At 40.0% G+C, this 26,649-nt stretch overlaps 1 protein-coding gene across 3 annotated transcripts in view; it reads right to left on the bottom strand.

Annotated features, from left to right (window-relative positions):
• Positions 1-26,649, bottom strand: part of LOC117507330 (chemokine-like protein TAFA-1) — a 623,151-nt gene that overhangs the window by 22,521 nt on the left and 573,981 nt on the right. For all 3 annotated transcript variants that reach the window (XR_004559685.1, XR_004559684.1, XM_034167174.1), the window contains exon 4: positions 16,365-16,489. Coding sequence is in view for 1 of the 3 variants with exons in the window: in XM_034167174.1 (XP_034023065.1) it covers positions 16,365-16,489 (125 nt within the window). In the remaining 2 variants the exon portion in view is untranslated. The remainder of the gene's footprint in view (positions 1-16,364; positions 16,490-26,649) is intronic.

Below are 26,649 nucleotides of genomic sequence, written 5' to 3'. Positions count from 1 at the left end.
GTTCAGGATTGCCACAGTGGATACAGCCAGATCCGTATTGGTATTTGGCACAAGTTTTACGCCGGATGCCCTTCCTGATGCAACTCCAGTTTTACCTGGAGAAACACACACAGCCCCTGGTGTTCCGAAGAGGGCTCCCATCCAAGTACTAACCAGGCCCCACACCGATTAGCTTCTGAGATCTGACGGGATCAGGCTGACACAGAGCAGACTGGCTGCATTGCGTCAATTATATAACAATAATAATAATAATAGTTTCCTTTATTTGCCACTGTGTATATAACCTCTGCATTTAACCTATTCTAATTATGGTTAGGCACAATCCAACCAATAGGAGCAGTGAGAAGCCAGAGTTCAGTATCCCAGGACCAACTCCAGATGTAGAGATGCTGCCTTGGTCAGGGGGAGAGAAAGGAGCAGTCCCTAAATAGGCATGTTTTTAATTGTTATTTTATCTGTACAGGCAGAGAACAGATCTCACTACTCTGCTGTTGAACGAAGTAGAGTGAGTTAGTACAGATTGTTTATTCAAAGGCAAGTGCTCTGCAAACTAGTGATTGTGAGTAACTCCTTGTCTGGTGCCACTTCGGATAATTAAAACAAGGCTGGATAATTGATTTCATGATTTGTGAATGTGTTTTGTGTCAGTGCAACACTGATCAATCTATTCTGTTAGATAATGGAAAAAAAACTATTATTAAATCACTCCTAATGAAATCTGCTTATAATGCTATAGAGAATGTTTTGCATTGAGACATTGTTCAAATGACTGAACGATGCTAATGATACACTGCCTGACCAAAAATAAATGAATAAATAAAAGATAGAAAGAAGCAAATAAGCATAAAGAAAGAAAGAAAGAAAGAAAGAAAGAGGCAACAACTCTGGAACTGGTTAAACTGAGTTATAACATTACTGAAATACACATGATTTTGATACGTGGAAGTTTTGTGATTGTTTTTCATGCAAAATCCAGCAACTTTCCTTTTCTTTCATATCCCTAAGGGCCTCATCACACTCAGAGGAAGACCACAAAGAATGCACTCCATTTTAAAGATTTTGATGAACACAGCAGGGAAGTGCATTTAGCACCTTGGGCAGTAAGCAATGTGTTCCATTCACGAAGCAGCCCAAAGACAGCTGCTGTGTCAGCCTGTCTGCACAACACTTGTATTACATCAGTGAAGTCCCTGCTGGAGCCAGTTAGGTAACATCAATGCAGTGGTTAATACATGCTTATTTATTTATGCTTATTCAACCCATGTCCTCGCTGAGTATTTTTTGATCATGTCCAAAGTTTGATCTTACCCCCCAAGTCCATAGAGAAACACCACATCCTTTACTGCATCTTCCTAGTTTTTGCTCACATTATGGACACATGGCTGAGTGTGACAGAGGTATAACAGCGATAATATTCAATGTTTTACAAAATACATGTCAGTGTAGGACATACAGGCATTTCATTTCTCTTGAATTTATGTGCATTTACCGTTGTTACTCCAAACGTGGAGGCACATAATTAAGCCACCTTGACATTTGCACAAATTTGATCTCTGAATTGGCACACAATCTTGCGTGCCAATGAGTAAACTTGTCATAAACTATGCATGAACTGTACGTGGCTGCATGCCAGTGCACAAAGAAATTTTTGAAATTTTCAAAATTTCTGACACATTAATTTTGTGCCACTTGTGTGAACTAGTCATGAACAATGTGCAACCTATTCAAAAACACTGCGTGTCACTGCATGTCAACGCATGTCACTGCTTGTCATTGCGCGCAGGCCATCTGAACGATTATGATGAAATGTAACATGTATAATAAACATAATTTTGCAGATACATTATCTAACTCATAAGAAGGAATGAATATAAAACTGGTTTACCAATCCATTTAGGGAATAACCTTGTTGTGTCTGATGATCTGCAGACGTTCATGCTGGCTATGAGGTATATATATATATATATATATATATATATATATATATATATATATATATATATATATATATATATATATATATATATATATGTAACTTGTCGCCGGTAAAAAGGAGTTTTAAAATGGATATTTGAGACCGTCACAAGGGGGCTATTCTCATTGTAATCCAGTTTTATCATTTGCATGATTTATTTTTCTGTAGCTAATTCGTTCTATTTTTCTGTAGGTAATTCAGTCGGTGAGGCTTACCGTTAGCAACAGCATTTTCACCATTGCTCCAGCAGCGGTCAGGTTGCGGAGTAATCCATTAAATGTGAAACGGTAATTCTGTATCAGAATCCACATCAATATTTTCGTATGGTAGCTTAAATTCAAACATTTCGGCATTGTCGCAATGCCACATCTCTTGCTTTCAGCTGACCGTGCCATTATTGACATCTGTGTAGCGGTGCGCACGGTCAGGACATTGAGTAATACATTAGATATAAAGCGGTCGAAAATTTTGCCACTGTACACCCAATATTATACGGTCTGAAATCTCACACAATTAACAAATCAGATTTGCGGAAGAAATGTATTTAGAATACAATATATATATATTATAAATAATTACCTTTGAGACAAGATTCCAAATGCTTTCTCTACCACATGACAAGCATGAGACAACCTGTAGCTGTAAATAATTTCTCTGTGATTCTGGATGCGATGAAAGAATGGTGTCATCCATTTAGCCAAGTTCTGAGAGCAAATGTGTCATCAGCTATGAAATTATTATTTAAAACTAGTGTGTTGCCCGTGGGGCCCCACAGGCTCTAGATTGGGTAGTGTTTATAAAATAGGTAGCTGACATTTTTCAAGGGTGGTAATAAATTAAGCAAAGCTTGTATAATGAGTTGGAATGGCGTGTGAGTCCAGCATGTTTTTAGAACCTTAGACCTCAACAATTTTTAGAAGAGGAACTCAACCATTTTATTTCTTGTTAATTAGATAATATTTTTATGTTAATTTACTGTCTTAATATATTTATAAATTGTTTAGGTTTTGTTATCATATACACACTATTATTATTGTTATTATTATTATTATTATTATTACTTCTATTTTATCATTTGATTTTTAAATGGACCAAAATGGAAATAAGTGTTTTCACTTTCTTGTGTCATTCATGTATTTTTAACATAATTACAATTGATTGTGTACTTATATTGAACTCACTAAGTAAAATCATGCACACAGATACTCACACTTTTAATATAAAGATAACTTACCACCCCCTGCTGGAATGGCGTGTTAGCCCAGAATGTAATTAGCAACGCTGGCTAAAATTCATACTTTCGCCAAAAAATATTAGTCCTATCAATGTTCCAATTTGGCACGTTCATCCATGACCCAAAATAAATAAGCATATCAAATGGCAAATGTCAGCTGTCCCAGTCGCATACATGCAGAGCTTTTTGTGTTTCTGAATTCTGCTGTTAGCATGTGCTTTTCATTTTTACACATCCACAAACAGAGATGGTGGTGAAAGACATCAAAGGCAATACTGTTTTCACTCATGGTAATGAAAACATGACAATTAATGAAACTGACTAAACAATTGAATTACAAAAACACAATAAATCATTTATACTAACACTGTTAAACTAACATGAACCACAATAACAACATTTAAAACCCATTGCAGCACAATGTCCATTGTTTACTGGTTAGTTAAAATTGCTAATTTCTCTAAAAACAATAGTCCTATCAACTTTCCGTTTTGGGGCCATTCATCCTTGACCCAAAATACATAAGCATACCAAACGACAAATGTCAGATGTCCTCAGTCGCATGCACGCAGAACTTTTTATTTTTACAGAATTCTGCTGCAAGCAGCTGCTTTTAATTTTTACACACGCACAAACAGAGACACTGGTGGAATACATGAAAAAGGACTACTCGTTTCACTTATGGTAGCAAAAATATAACACTTAAATAAAACTGACTAAACCAATCTTACCACAAAAATACAGTAAATCAGTAAAAACCTTTAAAACCACAAAACACTGATCTTCCATGGTGCATTGCAACACAATGTCCATTAGTGTGTTAGCTAAAATTGCTAATTTCTCCAAAGGTATTAGTCCCATCAACTTTCTGTTTTCACAGCATTCATCCTTGACCCAAAATACATAAGCATACCAATCAGCAAATGCCATCTCTCTCTGGTTTCTGCATGATAAACACCATTGGCACGATGAATTGCACGACAGTGTGGGGATCAAATTCGGGCAAGTGTCAAGGTGCCTTTAGATGAGTGCATTCCTTTAATTTTATGAGACTAGGATGAAGTTATAGTTTGCGTTTTTTTCAGCACTTAATGTCTTTAACGGCATACATTCTTGAGTAACCCAACATTTGTTGCAAGTTTGCTGCTCTCAAAGTTGTGGGTGGTAACAGTGAAGAAACAATGCATTTAATTAATGCAAATCAGGTGATCAAGCGTTCACAAAATGCTGGATTGTTAATTTTAAGGACTCACCTTCCTTGTTATTGCTGCATGCTGCTTCTAGGTTCAGTTTACAAAGCCAGAAGGCAGTGGTAAAGTAGAGTGGCTGTTAATGTTATCTCTGAAAGGAGCATGGCCGGAGGCAGAGCCCGCCTGTTTGCTTACTACCTGCTTTATGTTGCTGCTTTATGACACGGAGTACTGAGACAGGTAGCTCACACCAAACAGAAGCCACTGAAGAGGCCACAGGATGTTTTGAGCATTCGTACATGTCCCTTTTACCCTGAGGTCTGATATGCATGTTGGATTGTCAGATGAGAGCAGGTAATTAAAAAGAAAGCAGGTGGTTGTGAGAGAAGCTACTATAAAGCATGTGTCAGAGGTTTCCATTACGCCTTCTTAAGCTTTGCAATTTCTTCATTTCATCTCGTAGAATGAATGCTGTGTTGTGAAGTCAAATCTGTTTTGTTTGAATACAGAATGCAGCAATGAGGTTGAGTGATGTGAGCATGTGGATATGTTTGAGCATATGGCATATGTACGTTGGCTGATGGAGGCCATATTTCCAAACTTAGACAACACTACGGAATATTTTTTATTTTATTTTTTTTTCTTTTACAAACAAAAGCCATCTGCATCAATTAAAACCAGAATGCCAATGACAGTGTAGCTCATCCTCTGCCACGAGGTTTTGGATAGTCAGAAAACCAATGTAATAAATTCTTGCCATGTTAAAGAAAATCACACTAAATGACAAACAAGTATGAAGACGAGAATTGACAAAGGAACTACAGCTTTCCTGAAAATAAACAAAAAATGTGTTTACAATGTGAAAATCAATTAACAAATGACCAAGTTTTGTTCCTGAAGGGGAATTCTACTTAAAACATCAATCAGAACTAAAAATCTGGAGAGAACTGAGGGACGAGATACAGTTCTTGTGACAAGCATCAAAAACAAACTTGTTTGTGGAAATATCACAAAAGGATGATCATGTTCTGTGCAAAATGGTTGGTTTTTCCAAATAAAACAACTGTAATTGAAATCTCTTGAAAACTGAGGGAGGAGATAGAACTTTTGTAAATTTTGAATGGACGGATATAGAACCCACAACTCACAATGGCCACAGCTCATCTGGCTTTAGGTCCGGGATGAGCAATACACATCTTGCAAATTGAAAAATGTGTGCAAACATATAAAATGCAAGTATAACTTGTAGCACATTCAACAGGTTAATTTGATAATGACTCTGCAAATGCTGCAAATTGGGACAACAAACCCAACACAAGGGAAGTACGATCAACACAAAGAACAGTTTCTCTTCAGAGGACTTTAGCTGACTACTACTCCATAGTGCATTCCAAATATAATAATAAAATGTAACGATATAGCTATCTGTGTTGTGTGTTGGGGGGTTTGGCTGGACATTTGGGTGCTGTTTTCTTTTCTTTGCTCTCCAGGTGGTATGCAAACTGTTTTTTTCTGTGGAGAAGGTGCTGGCGGAAGAGTCCTTCACCCTCATCAGAACTATTGGCTGCACCTGTGGAGGATGTTCACGTGCAGACTTAAAGACTTTCAGCTGAAGCAGATAATGAGATGGCGTTCTGCATTTAAGCCATGAGTGATTTGAGCAGAATCGCCGGGAACTCGACCTTGTGACGTTCGGTTGTGAGACTCTGAGGACCGTGCCAGGGTTTGACACATCGTGCCTGTGAAGGAGGACGGGTGAGGGACACATGCTGTCAGCACACATCAGAGGTGATTCTCGTCTGAATAATCTTTAATAGTAATTTGGCGTTTTGCTATGCAGTATATTTGAACATTGATGAGAATTGTGCAGTTTGCTTCTCACTGCCATGGCGTACGGATTGATGATCCTCCACCTGTTTTGTTGTAGCTCTGTTGACTTACCTCACCTTTTCCGTCCTTCACAGAGTCAGTTTGTCGTATTCACCTGGGGGGTGTTTGGCGGTGAATCTGAGTCCAGAAGTGCCGGGCTTTGATCCATTTGGGCGCTGGAGAGCGCGCCGTCTTTCACCTTGCCAAGACAGCTGACTATTTATGTTGTACACGGATTATTGCACATGAGGGGGAATAAATTTGTTTCTTGGAACCGCTTTCTGGTTATTTAGCGCTGGGCCATTGTCAGATGCTGGTTCGGTTCTCTGACCCGCGTCAGCACATAACAATCTGAAGAGTAAAAGGATGAAAGAAGTAACTATATAAACTTTGTAAATACAGCAGTGGCAGCTGCAGAGATTTTTTCTGCAGGTGCTATGGGGTAGCTTGGCATTTTCATGAGGGTTCTATGAAATAAGGGCTCTTGTGTCACAATAGCTCTTTGCTACCCCCCTGCCACATTCATGGGCACGCGCACACATAGCTGTGTTCTTACCTGCAACAGTAAGGGCCCCTTCACAAATAGTGCTAATATGGTCGAATTGTACATGAAGTGTGCATGAAGCAGGAATCATGTGCAATACATATAAAATCGTAGATGCCTCTAACACCTTGTACACTTGCTGCTATTGTGCGCTGTGAGAGCCCATTGTACCCTCGTGTGGCAGGTGTCGGCCAAATTCCAGGTGACATGCACGAACATCTAACACAGCTCACATGAAACTTTGAAATGTGTGGCCATTTGCACTGTTAACATGACAACAGTCAGCAGATGATCAGTATCGAGCTGGATGTGAAATTTACTCTAAGTGCCCCATGAGTGTGGCTTTACAAACAGACACAGTGACATGTTGGTGTGTGTGCTGAACTGACAGGGGGTGTGGCCGCCGACAGGAGCGGCTGCGGAGATCTCTGGTTCTGGACGTCAGGGCTGTGGAACACGTACTGTGGTTGGATGGACATGAACTAACAACTGTCCACTGTGACAAGCATGTGTCTGCTTGCTATCATCACATGGACATACATAAAAACATATCGCTGTAGCAATGGGCTGCAGCGAGCATGTGCATGCCACGCATATTGACAGGCTATCCTAGGTGATCCGGACCGTCAGATGATAACACACACACAGTGAATGTCACCCACGTGACCTCTGTTCCACATGACATGGTCGCTGTCCTGTGGTGCACTGTCCACAAAACGCGTGTTGGGCAGGACATGTTTGCGGGGCCAGCTGGACATGCCACCAGCAGATGTGGGCATGATAAGAGTGCCCTGCTTCATCAATCATGTCATTTCATGACTGTATGTCTGTGACCATGGGTCATCTACAGAGCAACAGATAGATCATACTTGTATTGCCCGGTTGATAACAGGGATTCAATAAAATGCAGTGTTTTATATGGTGTGTGGTGTGTATTTTTTAATACATCCACGTTCTTCTTGATATTAGGCATTTTCCCACACCTTTCACAGGACCTCGATGGTAGCTCAGTGGTAAAGTTTCTGACTGGCAATCAGAGCTTTTGGAAAGTGCAGGTTCGAATCCCGTGGGTGGCGTGTGTTTTATTTATTTATTTATTTTTTGTATTTTCACAGCACCTGCGCGATGTGTAACCACATCGCGCAGGTGCTCGCACTGTGTTCCTGCATGCACAAACCGTTGCAGTAGCACCTGCCCATCGGCTCTGTGTTTATGTGGTTCGCTCATATAAGTTGTTCCGCCATGAGTCGCCCTGCGTTGTATTTATTTGTACTATGTGTGAAGGGGCCCCAACTGACGACATGCAGAATGAACAAAATCACACACACCTAGGCTACTGCTCTATACAAACATCCAGAGACTGACACATGTAGTCTATAGCCTTAAGCCCAGGTTACACATAGATGGTTTTGTCGGCGGGTAGTACGTACACCGAAGTTCGTGGTAGTTCCAGCTGTTTTCGCGGTGGAAAGGGGCGGAGCATTTCGCCAACGTTTTGAGCACCGTACTAGCTGCAAATACACGGATAAAACGCCGCTAAATCTGCCAAATAAAGCGGTGTTTTGACGCCGTAGCATCCGGTACACGTCAGGCAACGGGGGTTAATACCCAGTTCTATCCTTTACAATCGCAGGTTAAGATGCGCGTGAGAACGGCGGTGTTCTGCTGCCGCCAATAATGCCCTCTGTACCGCTGGATTTATCCAGGCAAATCCTGCGTTACTCCAGGAACTTTTGCATATAGGCACCGCCCCCAGAGTATAATAGGCTGAAGCAGCTGTCACTGCAATGGGGAGGGAGCTCATCCTCAGCCTTTTCTTCTCCTTTCCTTTTCCCCTCCTCAACGTGTTGCTTGTCTCCACCACAGGCCTCTCCTCTGCTTCTGAACCAGACCTCTTGGTAAGTCCTTGCCGCTGCCAATTTTCTTTTAGGAGGCATACTGGAGCTTCTCTGCAAAAATATCTGGAGCTGGCTGCGAGTGAGAGGCCTGCATGCAACGCGCTAGCGTTTTATACTGACCGCCGCCTATCGGCCGTTTGGATCACCGTTAACCAGGAGGTGGCGTTTAGAACGGCGTACTGTCCGCTAGCGCTGCCGTTTTGTCTGCCTCTGTCACCGGTTAAAACGCCATTGAGGACACTGATGTGGGCTCTATCGCCGTTTTACACGCCGTTTGTTAGGGATACAATGCCGGCCGCCAATTACGGCGGTGTAAACTGCGGCACTACAGGAAGGGGCAGGATGAAACGGCGATTAAAAAGTATCAAACGACGTTGTTCGCGTTGTCTCTGTCGTCACGCGAATTCTCCGGGAGCGCTCCCGGAATTATTCGACATGTTGAATAATTTTTTCGACGATTCCCGGTAAAGGCGGAACTAAGCCACGCCCCCTAGTGCTGGCGTTAACAACAGCATTTGATCCTTAAGACAAAAACTCTTCCGGGACGCTTCCGGGAGCTCTTACCGTGTATGTGTAAACAGGGCTTTAGGGAAAAAATGCCAACACCAAGCAGAGGAGAAAATCTTTCACTTGTCATTGATGTCTTCATAACAGCACAATGCGTCTATTGTTGTGGTTGAGAGCAAAAGCATCAATGATTTGGTCGCTGTCCAGAGCATGTGTTCTCTGAGGGTTAATTGTCAGGAGTGTCAGGTCACTGGTTTGGCCATCTCCACTGCTTTTCCTTCAGGCAGCGCAGACTTTACTTCTTTCCAGTTTCACTCATGGATATTTGGGGAGCAAAAACAATCCATTTCAGCAACTTGAAACCGACTACGCTCACTACAGTACAACGGTGTGATCACAACATAGTCGAACGTGATGTCATTGAACGTCACATTCACTCGTGTGAAAAATTAGGTCAACATGTCAAATATGGTTACACTTTGTGTAAAACAATCAGTTTTGTCTGTTTTCTTTTATGAGTAAAATACTTATCTAATCACATAAATCTGAAAATACCAGATTTGTGTGTTATTGTGGAGAATGATTCTGAAAGGATGATGTCATAGCTCTGCCTCTGTTACCTCAGTGGTTCATAATGAAGGACATCATGTTGTTGGTGTTAGTGTAATTTAACATAAGATTTTTTTTTTTTTTCTTGTTAGGGGATAAAGCACTGGGATCCTCCAGCTCAGGCTGAGAAACACACACAAAGAGCAGACAAACACTGAGGGACTTCATTAAAAACCCTTAATTTATTCTCAAGTAAGTTCCATGTAAAAGATTAACACATTTCCATATGTCATCTTCCAAATCAAGGGTGTCATGTGGATAACAGTTTTCAGCTGTGATGATGAGTTCGTGCAATAGCTCAGATTAAAAGACTTTATTTACTCTGTGTGTCGCTTTGTAAATTTCTAGCTTCTGTTGTTACATTGCCAACTCCTCAGTTGGCTGTCCTACACATCGTTAGAAGTCGCTAAATGACTGCATTACCTAATTTGTATAATTGGCTATGTGCATGTAACTGACGCTGTAGGAGAGGAATAATGTTGTGGGAGTACAAAATACCCTAAATATGTTTAGAACAACAAATGAACTTTGTTCTGTTGATTCTTGGGCTTGGAACAGACAAAAGTGGCCCAAAAGAGACACTTTTGTGTTACTTGGGGGTTTTGTTGTTCTTTGTTTGTTTGTTTATTTATTTACTTTTCTTAAGTTTGGTATTTAGTGCAGTGATGTATTTTTGACAAAGAAAAACTCTGTCCAGAATTGATGTGACACACAGGCAGTCGGGATATTCATTTGTTATTTTGCTGTTCTGGTTTCATTTTGAGTGTCAGTGAAAAACATTTAATACTCGAGCTAAAAACAATTTATCAATACAATTTTATGTGGCAAAAAATAAACATGCACAGCTGCTAAGACAGAGGTGGGAACCGGCCTGTCTTGCACCTGTGTGAGCTAAACCTTTTCTGTGTGAGTGAAGGTGGGGGGCGCGGTCTCCAAAAGTCTCTAATTATCACAGGGAAAAGTCACTAGATTTCTTTCTGGTCACTTTTTTGAACAAACGTTGCTGAAGGGGTCTGAATAGTTATTAAATTTAGGGACATGTTCACTAACTTGGCAACTTGCTGCACATCTTCTCCATTTTTGTGGATGCGTTACAGCGCCTTCTTTTTTCTTCTGCTGAGTTTATTGACGGTATTCCCTTCTGCTGCATCTCAAACACTGACTGGTTTTCCAATGATGTTGAGAGTACGATTTAAACCTGTATGACCTAGTGTGAAAGCTTGTTCTTGTGCGCAACTCCATCTCCCCTCTCTCCTTGATATAACCTGTCCCTGAATTTGATGAAAAACTGACCCTTAGATCCCCTGTCCTATAGCTTTTGCCATGTTTTGTTCAGTTCTGTCTTGGTGATTGTTTTAACTTCAGATATATGAAGTGGAATGTTGAATTGTGTTTGTGATTTCAGAGCCACGCGGAGGCTTCGTGCTTCACGACCGATTCGCTGATGAAGCGAGACAAAGGAACACCTCCGTTTCGGCGTGTCAGAGGACAAGTTTGGACATGTCTATCTCGGCTTTCAATGCTTACCAGTCCAGTAAGTATCAGTGAAATTGTGGAGAGCTGGACATGTCCAAACTTGTCCTCTGACACGCCGAAACAGAGGTGTTCCTTTGTCTCGATTCCAAAGCAAATCGGTCGTGAAGCGCGAAGCCTCCGCGTGGCTTTCCATGACAAAATCTCTTGTTAAAAGTGAAATCTGCCGGAAAATGGCTGATGCCCAGCTCTTGTGATAACCAGAGAAAGAGCACACGACAGTCTCGTATCCACAGAGCCATCAGCTCAGAATTGGTCCGGTGGCTTGTGCCGTGTCGTCGCAGCTCGGAGCGCAGCGCGCTGAGCATCCTTAAAGAGGTCCATAAAGCTGTACTAACAGACCTTATTCTCTGTGAAGCCCGTAAAATTTTCACGGAAAGCCAGATCAATTTTTCAAATAGTTTCCAGGTGCCAGTCTCTAACAGCTTCTGAAAAAATTCTGATGGAAAAAAACCCCAAATCATTCCGCCATTTCCAGACAATGAAAATCCGATGACGGGGCGGGACCACTCCTTCCCAAAGCGTGCTCACAGGTGAATGACGTCATCGACAGGCGTGGAAAAACTCACGCATGCGCACAAGGGTTCAAGCTTGTCTGACGTGAAAACATATGAATCAAATCCATATAGTTAAAAAAAAATAAATAAAAAGGTACAATACTTTATGGGCAGACCTCGTATTTCAACTAAATTTAAGAAAGTCTTGTGGCATTGAGTTGAAAGTTGAAATAACTAAGTTGAAATTACATCTATGCACAAATCTATGCAAATTATTACATCATTTTTTTCTTGTTGAGACAGCAGTTCCTTTTTTAGAGTGTCTGTAGAATGTTGAGGAAAAACATGAATTTCATCCATTTTGGAATAAGGCTGTAACATAAAATGTGGAAAAAGTGAAGCACTGTGAATATTTTCCAGATGCACAGTAATTTTACCATGCCCCAATATGGATTTAAAACTGATTTGGTAGTGTGTCTATTTGTGTCCCTATAAATTTGTCCAATACCCCATAGATAATTGAAGATGCTTCAAGGTTAAAGATGATTCTCCAACCTCTACCAGAAGAGCTGGAATTGGGGATGTACTGAAAGCTCCACAACATACACAGAGGGCATGAGCTTGTATCACTTGTAGCTTTTGTTGATGAGATTTTGCAGCTGATCGTTACACAGTACATGCATAAAGGTGCGTTAATGTAAAGGTGCGTTTACACATAGGCCGGACTTGTTCCGAATGTCATATTTGTGTCCTTCTTGGCAGTAGTGCGTGTTGGTGTGTGATATTTGTGATTTTCGTGGAGCATGTTTTTGGCTGTCAAAAAATCTTCCACAAATGTCACACATCACCCTCGTTTTGTCTTTGTCGTGGATGTCGCAATGGACCGAATAATCACATTTGTGACATTCGTGATGTGCCGTCGTTATGTGTAAATGCAGCATAATCTAAGGCAGATCTTATCTTGGCAGTATAGATTTGCTTCAGAGACTTCATGTTAGCTCACCAGCTACATCTTGCCAGACACCTCATTATATTCGCTGCCTTTTGTGACAACTCTCTGGATATGATCATCAAATGTCAATCCATCCAGACACCCAAAAAGCACACCGTTTGAACTTGCTTAACTGACTGCCCATAAAGATAAATTGGAATTGGTGGATTATTATGCTTTTTGGAGAAACATACAGCCTGTGTTTTATCCACAAAAAAACAGAAACCCCACTTATTGCCCCATCTCTTCACTGTGCTAACAGCCACCTGAAGCCTTTTCCCAGTTAATGCAGCATTTTGACCCTTTAGACACAATGCACCATCATCTGCATACAAAGCCCTTCCAAGACTAGCATCTACCTCTGAGAAAATATCATTAATCATGATGTTAAACAGTAAGGGACTGCATACACTCCCTTGTGGAACTCCACTGTCTATTGGATAAATCCAGAGTGAGCTACTCCAACTCTTACTTCAATAGTTTTTTCCTTCAAAAAATCCGTAATACAGCTAAACATTCTCCCACCTATTCCTTTGGCTTCAAGCTTGATAAAGAGACCATCCTGCCACAACATATCATACGCCTTTTCAATATCTAAAAAGACTGCTCCCAGCAGTTCCTTATTAGTTTGAGCTTTCCTTATGAAATCTTCCAAGTACAGCATAGGATCCATGGTTGCCCTCCCATTGCAATAGCCACTCTTATTATGACTGAGTACCCCCCTAATTTCTACTATGTAGGTTAGCCTATCAGTGACCATGCGCTCCATTATTTTCTGCCAGTGAAGATGGAGGAGGTTATGTGTTCACCCCATTTGTTTGTTTGTCTGTCTGTTTGTCTGTTGTGTGCCTGGAGCCCACAATTTTTCATATATCATTAAGACATTTTTACTGAAGATTCATATCATGATAGGCATGAACATATTCAACTTTCAAGGTCATAGGTCGAACGGCAGTCAGGAAAAATATTGAAATATTGGAAAAATCCCTATCTTTAACATTGAACAAATTTTCAAAATCTTATCTGATCTGATCTGGTCCAGTTTACAGATTTTGTGGCCATTGAAATTTAACACTGAAAACTGCATTTAACCCTCAAGCAACCAAGTGGGGTCATTTACAACTCCAGGCATATATGTTTGTGCACCATTCCTCCAGTTCAAATGGGATCAAGGTTTCCTACCATGAATTTGTCAATGTATTTCTCCTGAATGTGCTGATAAAATTTCGCAAGGATCGGCCAATCCGTCTGGCAACTACATTCCAAACTTTTGCGGGGGTCACTTATGACCCCAGGGAAATCGATGAGATTTTCGACATTACAGCTTCAGATGATATTTTTATTTGCCAACTCTAATCATTATATTTTACTGCTTAGCAGGGAAGCATGGCCAACAGACCTGGAATAGCAAGCTGCACAAGCACTGAAACTGGTTCTTGATGCCCAGAGTGAGGATGAAAATAGCTCCATTGATGAAGCTGAGACAGCATCAGTGAAGATCGTACCTCTGAGACGTCAGATCACCCTGATATAGAATCATTATGGAATATTGTGATGCTAGAACTACCACGCTATAATACATAAAACCTTTTTTTATGATGTATTGTTTTAATTTTTGATGCAAAGACATAAAATACAAAGGAATAAAATGCCAAGGAATAAAGTAATGTGCATTTTACGTGATGTAACAGACAAGGTAATCGGTGTATCTGTTGCCTACTTTTGGTAGAATAAATATCAAATTCCAAACATTGCTACATTACATGATGGACAATTATATTAGGGAGTGCACTAAATGTGAAGAACCCTAAAACAACCATTTATATGGCTATATTCCAAAATGACCCCACTAGGTCATATTAGTCGCTAAAGTAACTTGGTCACTTGAGGGTTAATGTAGATTTTACAGTATATCTTAATCAAAGATGCCCCAATCACTCTCATAATGCAGATGCAGACTGGCACTCGGTATTGCCTGACAAAGTTTTATCCGGCTTTTGTAGAGATTTGAATTTAATATTGAAAAGCCCTTTTGGTGTACATTTTGCATTATATCTCAATCAAAAGTCCCTCAATCACTCATTTGTGACAATAAGACACACAAACTGGCACTCTCAATGAGTAGAATAAGTTTGATCCACATCTGATCTGTATTGTGGATTTAGCAGATATTTGACTTTAACACTGAAAAGCCCTTGAGGTCTATATTTTGTATTATATTTTATCTTATGAAAAAGCCACTTCTAACAAGTCTTTGCCCTTGAAAAGTTTTTCCAAAGTAAAACATTTGTGGAATTGGAAACCACTGTTGGTGGAGGTTTGCACTCTACAAACATTGCTCTTTCCATGGTTGTCCAGTTGGGACAACAACAGTGTTTCCATGCTAATGGAAGTGTCCTAAATTCCCAGACTCTGTTACATTGTTGTAAGATCATCATCTGTGCTTGAGGAGATACATTTTCCACCATCTTGTAACAAATCTCATCTTTACCAGGGGACGTAGCTCTGAGTCCATCTAAAGCTTGTTTCAACTAAAACAGAAAAGGAAACATTTAATGCTACATCAAAATCATCGTTGTTCTCTAATATATTGGGATGTGCCTTCAACGTTTCATCTCTACAGACTTGTGCATCTGGAGTCACGTTATCAGAACTATAAACTCTGACAAATGTTTTTGCCAAAGCTTCTGCCTTTCTTCATTATATCTCATAATTTCATTATTATATCTGATAGTTGGTAATGTGTACTCCCTCCTTATACCAGGCATCTTCCTGATCGTACCTCACACACCACTAGTCTTTATGTCTCTTCCAATACTAGTGGAGAACTGCTGCCACTGGTCTCGTTTGGCCTTCCTTGTGTGTTACAGCACCACATATAGATCTGGCATATGTACTACAGCATTTTCAAGCAGTTTCATTGGATCTGTGATATTTCATGACATTTGAAAATTACAAAGAAAAAGACAGTATAAGGAAAGTTCAGTTTTAGTGAGGACAATGCCTTAAAAACATGGGATGAAATTAAATGAAAATAATAAATGAGCCATCATTTTCTTAGGGGTGCTATGGGGGTGTTATGGCTAATCCAGGGGGATCTATAGTGCCCCCTGGTGCTGCCCCTGAAGTAGAGATGAAGAGTGAGGCGCTGTGATGAATTGAACAGCCATGTCCTGAACAGTTGAAGTCCTCCTGTCAGAAATTGTTCTGTTGTGTTGCAAAGCTTCTCAAAGTGTTTCTATATTTGGGCTCATTGCATGAATTTGCAGCAGAGTCATTATAAAATTAAATTGCATGTGCTGTAGCTTACATGTTATCTGTGTTTGTATGAGTTGTTTTTTGAAAATTCTGAAATGCATATTTTGATGCAACAGGCTGTTATTGAATTGATGCAGGGTTTTTTTGCTGTTGTTGTTTGTGTATTTTGCTTTTGCTGGCGTTGCCTTAAGATATGTTGTGGCCCCAATTAGCCACCGTACTTGCGTGTGTTAGTACATATGTCTGTGTGAGGTCTCACCCTTGTGGTTTTGATTTTGTTTCCAGAGGAACACATCCATCCAGAGTTGTCAGGCAGAGTCTTACACTCCTCTCCTTCCAGACATGGTTCCATCTCACACCACCATTTCCCAATCACAATGGATGCTGGGAAGGCAGACATGAATAAACAGTACAGGTCAGTTCACAAGCTAAAATGCACACACATGCACAAAGTCCATTCTAGGAAGTCAAACAATGAAGAAAGTGAATCATGTAAATGTAAACATAAACTAGAAGCACTCAGAGAGTGCAAACCTCCGCCAAGGCCATGGGGTCACTGACGCCATAACATCTACACGCCGTGGAATCATTGAACCTAAAAAAGTCTAACAATGATGTTTGCTAGTAAAAAAGTTTCATCTGCTGTGACTGGATAGCATGTATCCTTAGCGCTTGGCATCACAGTTTATTGCAACTTGCACCTTTCCCAGAATCTACTGTCATCTGAGCACTGATATTGATATTGCATGTGATTATAGACAAAAACAAATAAGAGACAAAATTCAATTTATTATTCAACTAAACTGCAAATATATGAATTTTTTAACATTTTTGAAACACTTCTCTAAACAAGGCCATCGGGTCACTGACCCTAAAGAGATTCCCTCCTTGGCACAGTGATCTATTCAACAGTTCAGTGTTACAACCAAAACTATGATACATACACTTTTCTTTCCTCTATATTTGACATCCTTGACCATGAAAACATACCACTAGAACTTGGAATCACTTTTATGTCTTTATTAGTTCAAAAGTTATTGTATAAAAAAGTTGCTCCAATTTTAGTATAAAGTGATGCAAATTATTGGTTGAAATAAACAGATTAATAAATGTAATAGTTTTGACTGTGTTGAATGTTTGGTCTCCAAAGTAAAGGTCAAACAAGGTCGAAGTCCATTGGATTCTATGACATGTGACATATGTTACCCCATAACATGATAACTAAGCATGTCAGATGGTGCAAACTATTCCTTTTTCAAATGTTATTAACTCAACCAATAATTTGCATAATTTTTTACAAAAAGAGCAAATTTAACTTTTGTCCCCTGTACCCATAACTCCATGGAATTCAGTCATAGATAGTCCAAACTATACCTTTTTGGAATCGTTATGATCAGACAAATAATGTGGTACAGTTTTCAACATGACTGGAGTATTTTTAAATTTGACCCCTGTGTAATTCTTTATTGACCCCTGTAGAGGTCAATAAAGAATTATCATTAGAGGTCAGCTCCAGGATGGCTCCATAGCTGAAAATAAACTAGTTAATTTAGAATATGTGTGCCAAATTCCATACTTTTTTCACAAAAGGAACAATTTTTGTGGAAAGTTTAGCTAAGCTGCAGCATTAATAAGATATATTAAAAAGAAAGCATCACAAAAACCTGAATTCTTCCACACAAACACATTCTGTGCACATTATTGTGTTATGAAGAGGAGCACCTCCTGTCTGAGCAATTGTATCATCCCTGTGTGCATACTTTTCTTTTGACAATAATGCTTTATACCAACATAAATTCATCATTATTTTGTTTTTGTCATACCTCGATTGCATGTAGGGGACTGATCTAATTTTTAATCAAAACTAATTGCCTCTCATTAACACCGACTGAATTGTTCCTGCAGCTATGAGACAAAAGCAAATATGTTTCTGAGTTATCATCAAACCTTCTCTCCCTCCTGTTCACTCAGAAAACTCATGTCAGCAGTGGGTTTGTGTTTATTTGTGCTTTGCCAGTTTAAACGGTCATGACATTAAAAAGTCCCTGTACATCGCAGAGAAAACAATTCACTGTTCTCTGTGCATGCAGTAATAGTACATGTGAATATGTTCAGTTAACCACACAGCCAACACGTGTCTCTGTTCTTTACAGACTGTTTTTGAAGTACAACTGTCATGAAGTTCTAAGGTGCATGGCTTCATGTGCATAAAACAAGTGCTTTTGGAGCATGTCCAACTCCATTTTGCTGTCTACACCGTGTCATCAAAGTAAGGCACAAAGGGATTATATTTCATCACTTAATTAGTCATTGGTGTGTTTCTAGTAGAACATGAAATAAACAAATCAGATTATCATTCATCATTCTCTTTAAGGGCTGGAGTGCACCACAACTTGGTACACTGTTGTTTTGACAACAGACTCAAATACAGCACAGAGCAACCACCAGTGCTGCCTGAGGTGAAGCAGGTGAGCCAAATATTTAAGGAAACCAGCCCTGGAGTTTTTAAATTTGGGTGTTAAACAGGTCAGCTATGTTTGATGACTTTATTCAAAAGCTTCGATCTTAAATATGATCAATCTATCTTTATTAGTTGGCTATGTACCACAGGCTTTTAAGGTGGCAGTAATTAAACCATTACTTAAAAAGCCATCACTTGACCCAGCTATCTTAGCTAATTATAGTCCAATCTCCAACCTTCCTTTTCTCTCAAAAATTCTTGAAAGGGTAGTTGTAAAACAGCTAACTGATCATCTGCAGAGGAATGGTCTATTTGAAGAGTTTCAGTCAGGTTTTAGAATTCATCATAGTACAGAAACAGCATTAGTGAAGGTTACAAATGATCTTATGGCCTCAGACAGTGGACTCATCTCTGTGCTTGTTCTGTTAGACCTCAGTGCTGCTTTTGATACTGTTGACCATACAATTTTAATACAGAGATTAGAGCATGCCATAGGTATTAAAGGCACTGCGCTGCGGTGGTTTGAATCATATTTATCTAATAGATTACAATTTGTTCATGTAAATGGGGAATCTTCTTCACAGACTAAGGTTAATTATGGAGTTCCACAAGGTTCTGTGCTAGGACCAATTTTATTCACTTTATACATGCTTCCCTTAGGCAGTATTATTAGACGGCATTGCTTAAATTTTCATTGTTACGCAGATGATACCTAGCTTTATCTATCCATGAAGCCAGAGGACACACACCAATTAGCTAAACTGCAGGATTGACTTACAGACATAAAGACATGGATGACCTCTAATTTCCTGCTTTTAAACTCAGATAAAACTGAAGTTATTGTACTTGGCCCCACAAATCTTAGAAACATGGTGTCTAACCAGATCCTTACTCTGGATGGCATTACCCTGACCTCTAGTAATACTGTGAGAAATCTTGGAGTCACTTTTGATCAGGATATGTCATTCAATGCGCATATTAAACAAATATGTAGGACTGCTTTTTTGCATTTGCGCAATATCTCTAAAATTAGAAAGGTCTTGTCTCAGAGTGATGCTGAAAAACTAATTCATGCATTTATTTCCTCTAGGCTGGACTATTGTAATTCATTATTATCAGGTTGTCCTAAAAGTTCCCTGAAAAGCCTTCAGTTAATTCAAAATGCTGCAGCTAGAGTACTAACGGGGACTAGAAGGAGAGAGCATATCTCACCCATATTGGCCTCTCTTCATTGGCTTCCTGTTAATTCTAGAATAGAATTTAAAATTCTTCTTCTTACTTATAAGGTTTTGAATAATCAGGTCCCATCTTATCTTAGGGACCTCATAGTACCATATCACCCCAATAGAGCGCTTCGCTCTCAGACTGCAGGCTTACTTGTAGTTCCTAGGGTTTGTAAGAGTAGAATGGGAGGCAGAGCCTTCAGCTTTCAGGCTCCTCTCCTGTGGAACCAGCTCCCAATTCAGATCAGGGAGACAGACACCCTCTCTACTTTTAAGATTAGACTTAAAACTTTCCTTTTTGCTAAAGCTTATAGTTAGGGCTGGATCAGGTGACCCTGAACCATCCCTTAGTTATGCTGCTATAGACTTAGACTGCTGGGGGGTTCCCATGATGCACTGAGTGTTTCTTTCTCTTTTTGCTCTGTATGCACCACTCTGCGTTTAATCATTAGTGATTGAGCTCTGCTCCCCTCCACAGCATGTCTTTTTCCTGGTTCTCTCCCTCAGCCCCAACCAGTCCCAGCAGAAGACTGCCCCTCCCTGAGCCTGGTTCTGCTGGAAGTTTCTTTCTGTTAAAAGGGAGTTTTTCCTTCCCACTGTCGCCAAGTGCTTGCTCACAGGGGGTCGTTTTGACCGTTGGGGTTTTTACGTAATTATTGTATGGCCTTGCCTTACAGTATAAAGCGCCTTGGGGCAACTGTTTGTTGTGATTTGGCGCTATATAAATAAAATTGATTGATTGATTGAAAAGTAATATTTTAATTTCAACAAACGTAAAGTTACTAATCACACCGAGCCACATGACAAATGGACTGCATTATGATAGCGTTTTTCCATCTGACACAGATGCTCAAAATAGAATTGGGGTTGTATTTCCATGTGATGACAGCAAGGACACACAACCGCGTGTCCATCAAAACGTGTACGTGTTCCTGCAGCTGTGACGTACAGGACAACCCAGTCTCACGGCATGTCGTGATTCAGCAGCACGAAATATACATTAATATACATTAATTTATTAATGATTGGTTTGTGATATTGTCACGAAAAGCGCCTCATTTTCATCTTAAGATAAAATCATCCGTGGAACTCAGCACACCGTTTGACGGTAATAAGGGCTCAAAAAGGCTGCGTCCCAGTCACCTGAATGATGTGCCCGAGTTCCTGCTTCGGGTGAGGGCCCTCCCTGTGAGGAAGCGTCACTGTTGAGGAGTGCGCAGTGGTAGGCTAATAAAGCTAAAAGCCTTGCTTGCGCGATCTCCTGCACTACTGAAGTTTCCTGCTCTTATCCCTTTGGATTATAGAGCCTGTTTTGATCATGTTGTTGCTCGTCACTCTCTGGCTCCGATGCGTGTATGGCTGGTCCCGCTGTTTGGGCAACAGGTGGATTGTCTGGCGCTGCGTCCAAGCTGGACGCGATCTCGGTGCCAAGGTGGCATTCATCCCGGCAACCTGAGGTCGGTATGCCATGGAGCTCCTGGTGTCGAGGCTTCTTCCTCGCTGAGGTGTGGACTTGTAAATGTAAGATCTGTGGCTAATAAAACTTTCATCCTCCAGGACTATTTTACCTCGAAATATTTGGATTTATTTTTTTTGACGGAAACCTGGATAAGCGTGGGTGAGTCCTCCGTCTTTTCCGAACTGTTACCTCCGTCATGTACTTTTATTAACACCCCGAGAGTTTCTGGTCGGGGTGGAGGGATTGCTACTTTATTGGATAGCTGTTTATGTTTCAAGCCACTGTTGGAAGTCCTGTTTTCCTCTTTTGAACTGAGTTGTTTCACCCTGCGACGAAAGGACGACGCCGTGGTTTACAGGCCTCCTCAATATAATAAGGATTTTATTAGAGAATTCTCTGAGTGTGTTGCTGCTTTCAGAGTTTGCATTTGTGTTCACCTGGTTTGTGCCATGCCTGATACACACTGTCTTTCAGCCGCTGGTGTGTGCAAATAGTTGTAGCAACAGGTGTATGAGGACTTGGAAGCAGCTATGATTTTACACGTATTGCATACGATTCCTGCTTCATGCTCACTTCATGTGCAATTCGACCACATTCATATGATGTGTGAAGGGGCCCTTAATACAGTCCATTATATGATCGGTTGATTTTATGGACCATTCATAACTCGGAGCATGGAGCAATTTTGTTTTTTTCTCTTTCCCTTTTTGTGACAACCAATCACAGCTCTCAGAAGACTCTGTCATACCTAGCCACGAGGTCAACCCCACCTCCTGACAAAGATAAAAGGTTCTGTCCAGTCCTTGCTCATAGTTGCTCTCAGAAACTTCAAGGGTCATTCTTAAGCTACGATTCCTTGCTAGGAATCCTTAGACTGAGTTGGGAGCTCTCTGAGAGGACTCAGAGAATCTTTGTGAATACGGGCCCTGGTGTATAAGGCTCACAATATGCTAAACTGTTATGAAAGTGTAACACAAAGGTCAATTTTTCAAGTTACATGTTTTTATTGCAAACTAGTTTGAAATTGTAGTACACATATATTTCTTTCATAAACCACAAAGCTCAAGATAACTCATTAACTATCAACTTTAAAAATGTCACTTTTCCATTATGGAAAAGTAAAATTAGTACGAGTATAGACCCTTGCGGATGTTATTTTTGACGGACAATTCTCAGGTTCTTTTCAACTTGTTCTAATTTCTTAATACGCGTATCTTTTATACAAATTGACGATGTATATCGGAGAATACATATTTCAAAGTAGAATGCCCATCTAAGTGTAAATGTTAGCTATAGTTTATGCGACTTTTAACCATCTATATCTCCCACTTGGTTTTGACAGACGGCGTAACATCCGCAAGGGTCATTTTTAATTTAATATTTTTGTACTTAAAATTGACTCAAGGGCCTTTTATTTATTTTTAATTTTTCATTTCATGGGTTTTCTATTGACTAACGCACAATGCAATTCCCTTGAGGTTGGTTTGAAAAAAATATGACCTGGTTGAAAAAGTGAGGTCCAATCATATGTGATGAAAAAAGTGGATTTTCCAAACTTCTTTTCAATTTTTCTTTATTTTATGAGCAACGAAATACACACAGATTATGCATACTATATATACATTAGTTACATTAGTGTTAACAATAACAAACACTTCTATTCAACAATCCATATTTAATAAACACATTCATGAAGTACCTCAGGTGTAATATAACGGTTTAGCATATTGTGAGCCATAACACCAGGATAACTGGCATGAGTGCTCCTGGACTATTCCTTGATGTCAGTGTCATTTATCTCAATTCCATGAGTTTGAATAAGTTATATACAGGTATATCACCTGGCTGCAGCAGGTAAATGGTTATTTTAGAGATGTAAGTATTGACCAGTTCCCTGGCTAGCTGGAATCCAGGACCAAGATGGTTCATCACCAAAACATAAAGGTTTAAAACTGTTTTAAGTGCTGTACCTTAGACTGAATTGATTGATTATTTTGTTCATTAAACTTGTTAAATTATATAACTAAACCATTGAAATTGATTACTGTAAATTCAGTCTTTGACTGGCAGTGGCAGGTGTGGGCCACCCCCCCCCCCCCCTTTCATGGACGAAAAACCCACTGAATGCTGTTTCTGAATTCAACTGACTCAGCTAGATACTACCTTGGTACCAGGCCTTTATTCAGCAAGGTGTAGCAAGAGTGTTCACTTTTTTACCCACAGACATTTAAAATTTTTATGTGTTATTTGTCATCATAATGTCACATCACATTCAAGATTATAAATTACAAGTTCAAATTATTAAAAAAACAGGCCATAAAATATCTTTTCTCTGTGATTGCATTTTGTTGTGAAATATGCACCAAGATGAAGGAAATGGCACCAAAAAATTCTACATTTTCTTGGGAACATGTTCCCAGACCACCCTAGGGAAGTGCGACCAAGACAAATTCAAAAATCCATGCCCCATTTTACAAAATCCTGGATCTGCATGTGTTTATAACTGGTACCCTTAAATGATTTTTTTTCAAATTTTAAATTTTCATTTTACAGTGAAAGCACATGAGCTTTACTCTTTTAATACATTTAGTTTCACCTTGACAGGGTAATCCAGATGTCTATTTGAATTCAACAGCACATGAATCTAAAGGCTTCTTTTAAAGAAAACTCCTCAGAACAGAAATAAATGCATTGCTTTTGAAACACATTTTGTCACACTATTTTTGAGCAGTCACTGACAGCAAAGAGAAATGTTCAAAGCCTACTTTCAATTTATACCCTGACCTGATCTTTTTTTTTTCCAGCCCATATGTTTTCTAAAAACTGTGTCTAAATCCTCAGAATGTTTCCTTTCACCGCTGTGACATAAAGAGGATGTGGAGGTGATGACTGTGTAAATGCACTGCATTAAATAAGTATCATTTCAGTTTCTAAACTCAACTTATGAACCTTTTGCAAAATGCGACTCTCCTCCTGGTCTGAGTTGCCAAGGTTACAAGCTAACCACCAATCAATAGTGAGCATATGAGATCATGTCATATTCAGCTCATAAAATGAGACATCCCTTGCAGCACAGTACACTGCTGTTCTGTGTGAATAGGCGCATAAACACTGTGTATTGTATGGATGGTTGCTGAGAAGTTTACATGCGCCTGAATTGTAAACTTTTATACTCAGTATTAAAGGATTATGTCAAGGTCTGTACAGGAAAATATCAGCTTGAGGTGTCAGTATGGATCGAGCAAGTGAGGTTAATAATTTGTTTATTATATGGCTATTATATATATATATATATATATATATATATATACGAGGTCTCTTAGATAATAAACCGACCCTTTTATTTTTTTTTTTAACTATATCGATTTGAATGACATGCGATTACACCAATCATGCTTGAACCCTCGTGCGCATGCGTGACTTTTTTCACGCGTCGGTGACGTCATTTCCCTGTGGGCAGGCCTTGAGTGAGATGTGGTCCCGCCCTCTCGGCTGAATTCCTTTGTTTCACACGCTGCTCGAGACGGCGCGCGTTGCTTTATCAAAATTTTTTCTGGACCTGTGAGGAATATCGGAGTGGACACTATTCGAGAAATTAAGCTGGTTTTCTGTGAAAAGTTTAACGGCTGATGAGAGATTATGGGGTGTTTCTGTCGGTGTAAGGACTTCCCACGGAGCGGGACGTCCTGCAGCGCTTCCAGGCGCTGTCGTCGGCCTGTTTCGAGCTTAAAACATCCTAATTTAAGGCTTAATTCACCCAGGACATCGTGAGAGAACAGAGAAGATTCAGAAGAGGCCGGCATGAGGAATTTATGCGGACATTCCACTGTTTAAGGACATTTTTTTAATGAAAGACGTACGCGCAAATTCGCCGAGTCGTTTCCGTGACGACTCGGCAAATCTGTGTGCGCCGTTACAGGAAAAACACCTCCGTGTTGAAAACCATTTGTAGAATTCAGGCGGCTTTTAATGGCTTTCAACAAGTGAGTAACTGAGAAATTGTTTAACAGCTTGGGCATGTTCCAACTTGCCCGTTAAGATTTCCAACGGAGGTGTTTTTCCTGCCGCGACCCCCCGCGGTCGGGTCCAGCCTGACATGCGACTCTGCCCGCACGTTCTTTCATTACAAAATGACCATTAACAATGGAATGTCCGAATAAACTCCTCATGCCGACTTCTTCTGAAAGTTCTCTGTTCTCTGACGACTTACTGCGTCAACAGAGCCTGAAATGTGGAAGTTTTCAACTTGAAACGGCGAGACGCTGCCGCCTCGAAGCGCAGATCGCTGTCAGGCGCCGTGGGCCGTCCTTAAAGCGACACTACCAGACCAAAATCTCTCATCAGCCGTTAAAATTTTTACCGAAAACCAGCTGAATTTATTGAATGGTGTCCACTCAGTTGTGCCTTACAGTTTTGAAAAAAATTTTTATCAAACAAAGCAACAGTCTCTGAGCCATTCCTAAACAATGAAAAAAAATCGACGAGCGGGTGGACGACTCCTCACTCAAAGCCTGCCCACAGGCGAATGACGTAACCGACAGGCGTGAAAAAACTCTCGCATGCCCACGAGGGTTCAAGCATGTCTGATGTAATCACACGTGATTCAAATCCATATGGTTTTTGAAAAAATAATAAGGTCGGATACTTTTCTAATAGACCTCGTATATATATATATATATAAACATGCAAACTCACAGTATTGCCCAAAAATGAGAGCTACAGATGGCCCATAGTCAGACCTTTTCGCTTCACCTGCATGAAGAACTTGCTAACAGATGGTTTGGTCATTAACTCGTAAACTTTAAATCTGTGTGTTTTTTCCGATGCTGCTTAGATATTTATGGAGTATGTTCATGTCCGTCGTTGTGTTTCTAATCATGTTTTCAGCTTTCTGGTTTGTAACAAATGTGATATGCGGCCCGGACCGATTTTCATGGTAATCTGTCTGATATGGGAAAATATCAGACTGGAAATCAGCCAATCAGAGTGCGCGTAGTGTCACAGCCATATAATAATCCTTTATTATCAAATGATTGGTAAGTCAGTTACAGGGCTCTGTATGTTTTTCACCTGGCAGAAATACAAAGGAGTACACATTACAGCACAGGTGTCCTTTGTAGAACCCCAATTTCCAATGAAGTTGGGACGTTGTGTAAAATGTAAATAAAAACAGAATACAATGATTCGCAAATCCTCTTCAATCTATATTTAATTGAATATACCACAAAGACAAAATATTTAATGTTCAAACTGATAAACTTTATTGTTTTTGTGCAAATATTTGCTCAATTTGAAATGGATGCCTGCAACATGGTTCAAAAAAGCTGGAACAGTAGTATGTTTACCACTGTGTTACATCACGTTTCCTTCTAACAACACTGAATAAGCGTTTGGGAACTGA

Source organism: Thalassophryne amazonica, chromosome 3, assembly GCF_902500255.1.
Source record: "Thalassophryne amazonica chromosome 3, fThaAma1.1, whole genome shotgun sequence".
NCBI classification, from domain to species: Eukaryota; Metazoa; Chordata; class Actinopteri; order Batrachoidiformes; family Batrachoididae; genus Thalassophryne; species Thalassophryne amazonica.
The sequence above is the reverse complement of the archived record's forward strand: the minus strand, read 5'-3'. Positions and strand labels throughout refer to the sequence as shown.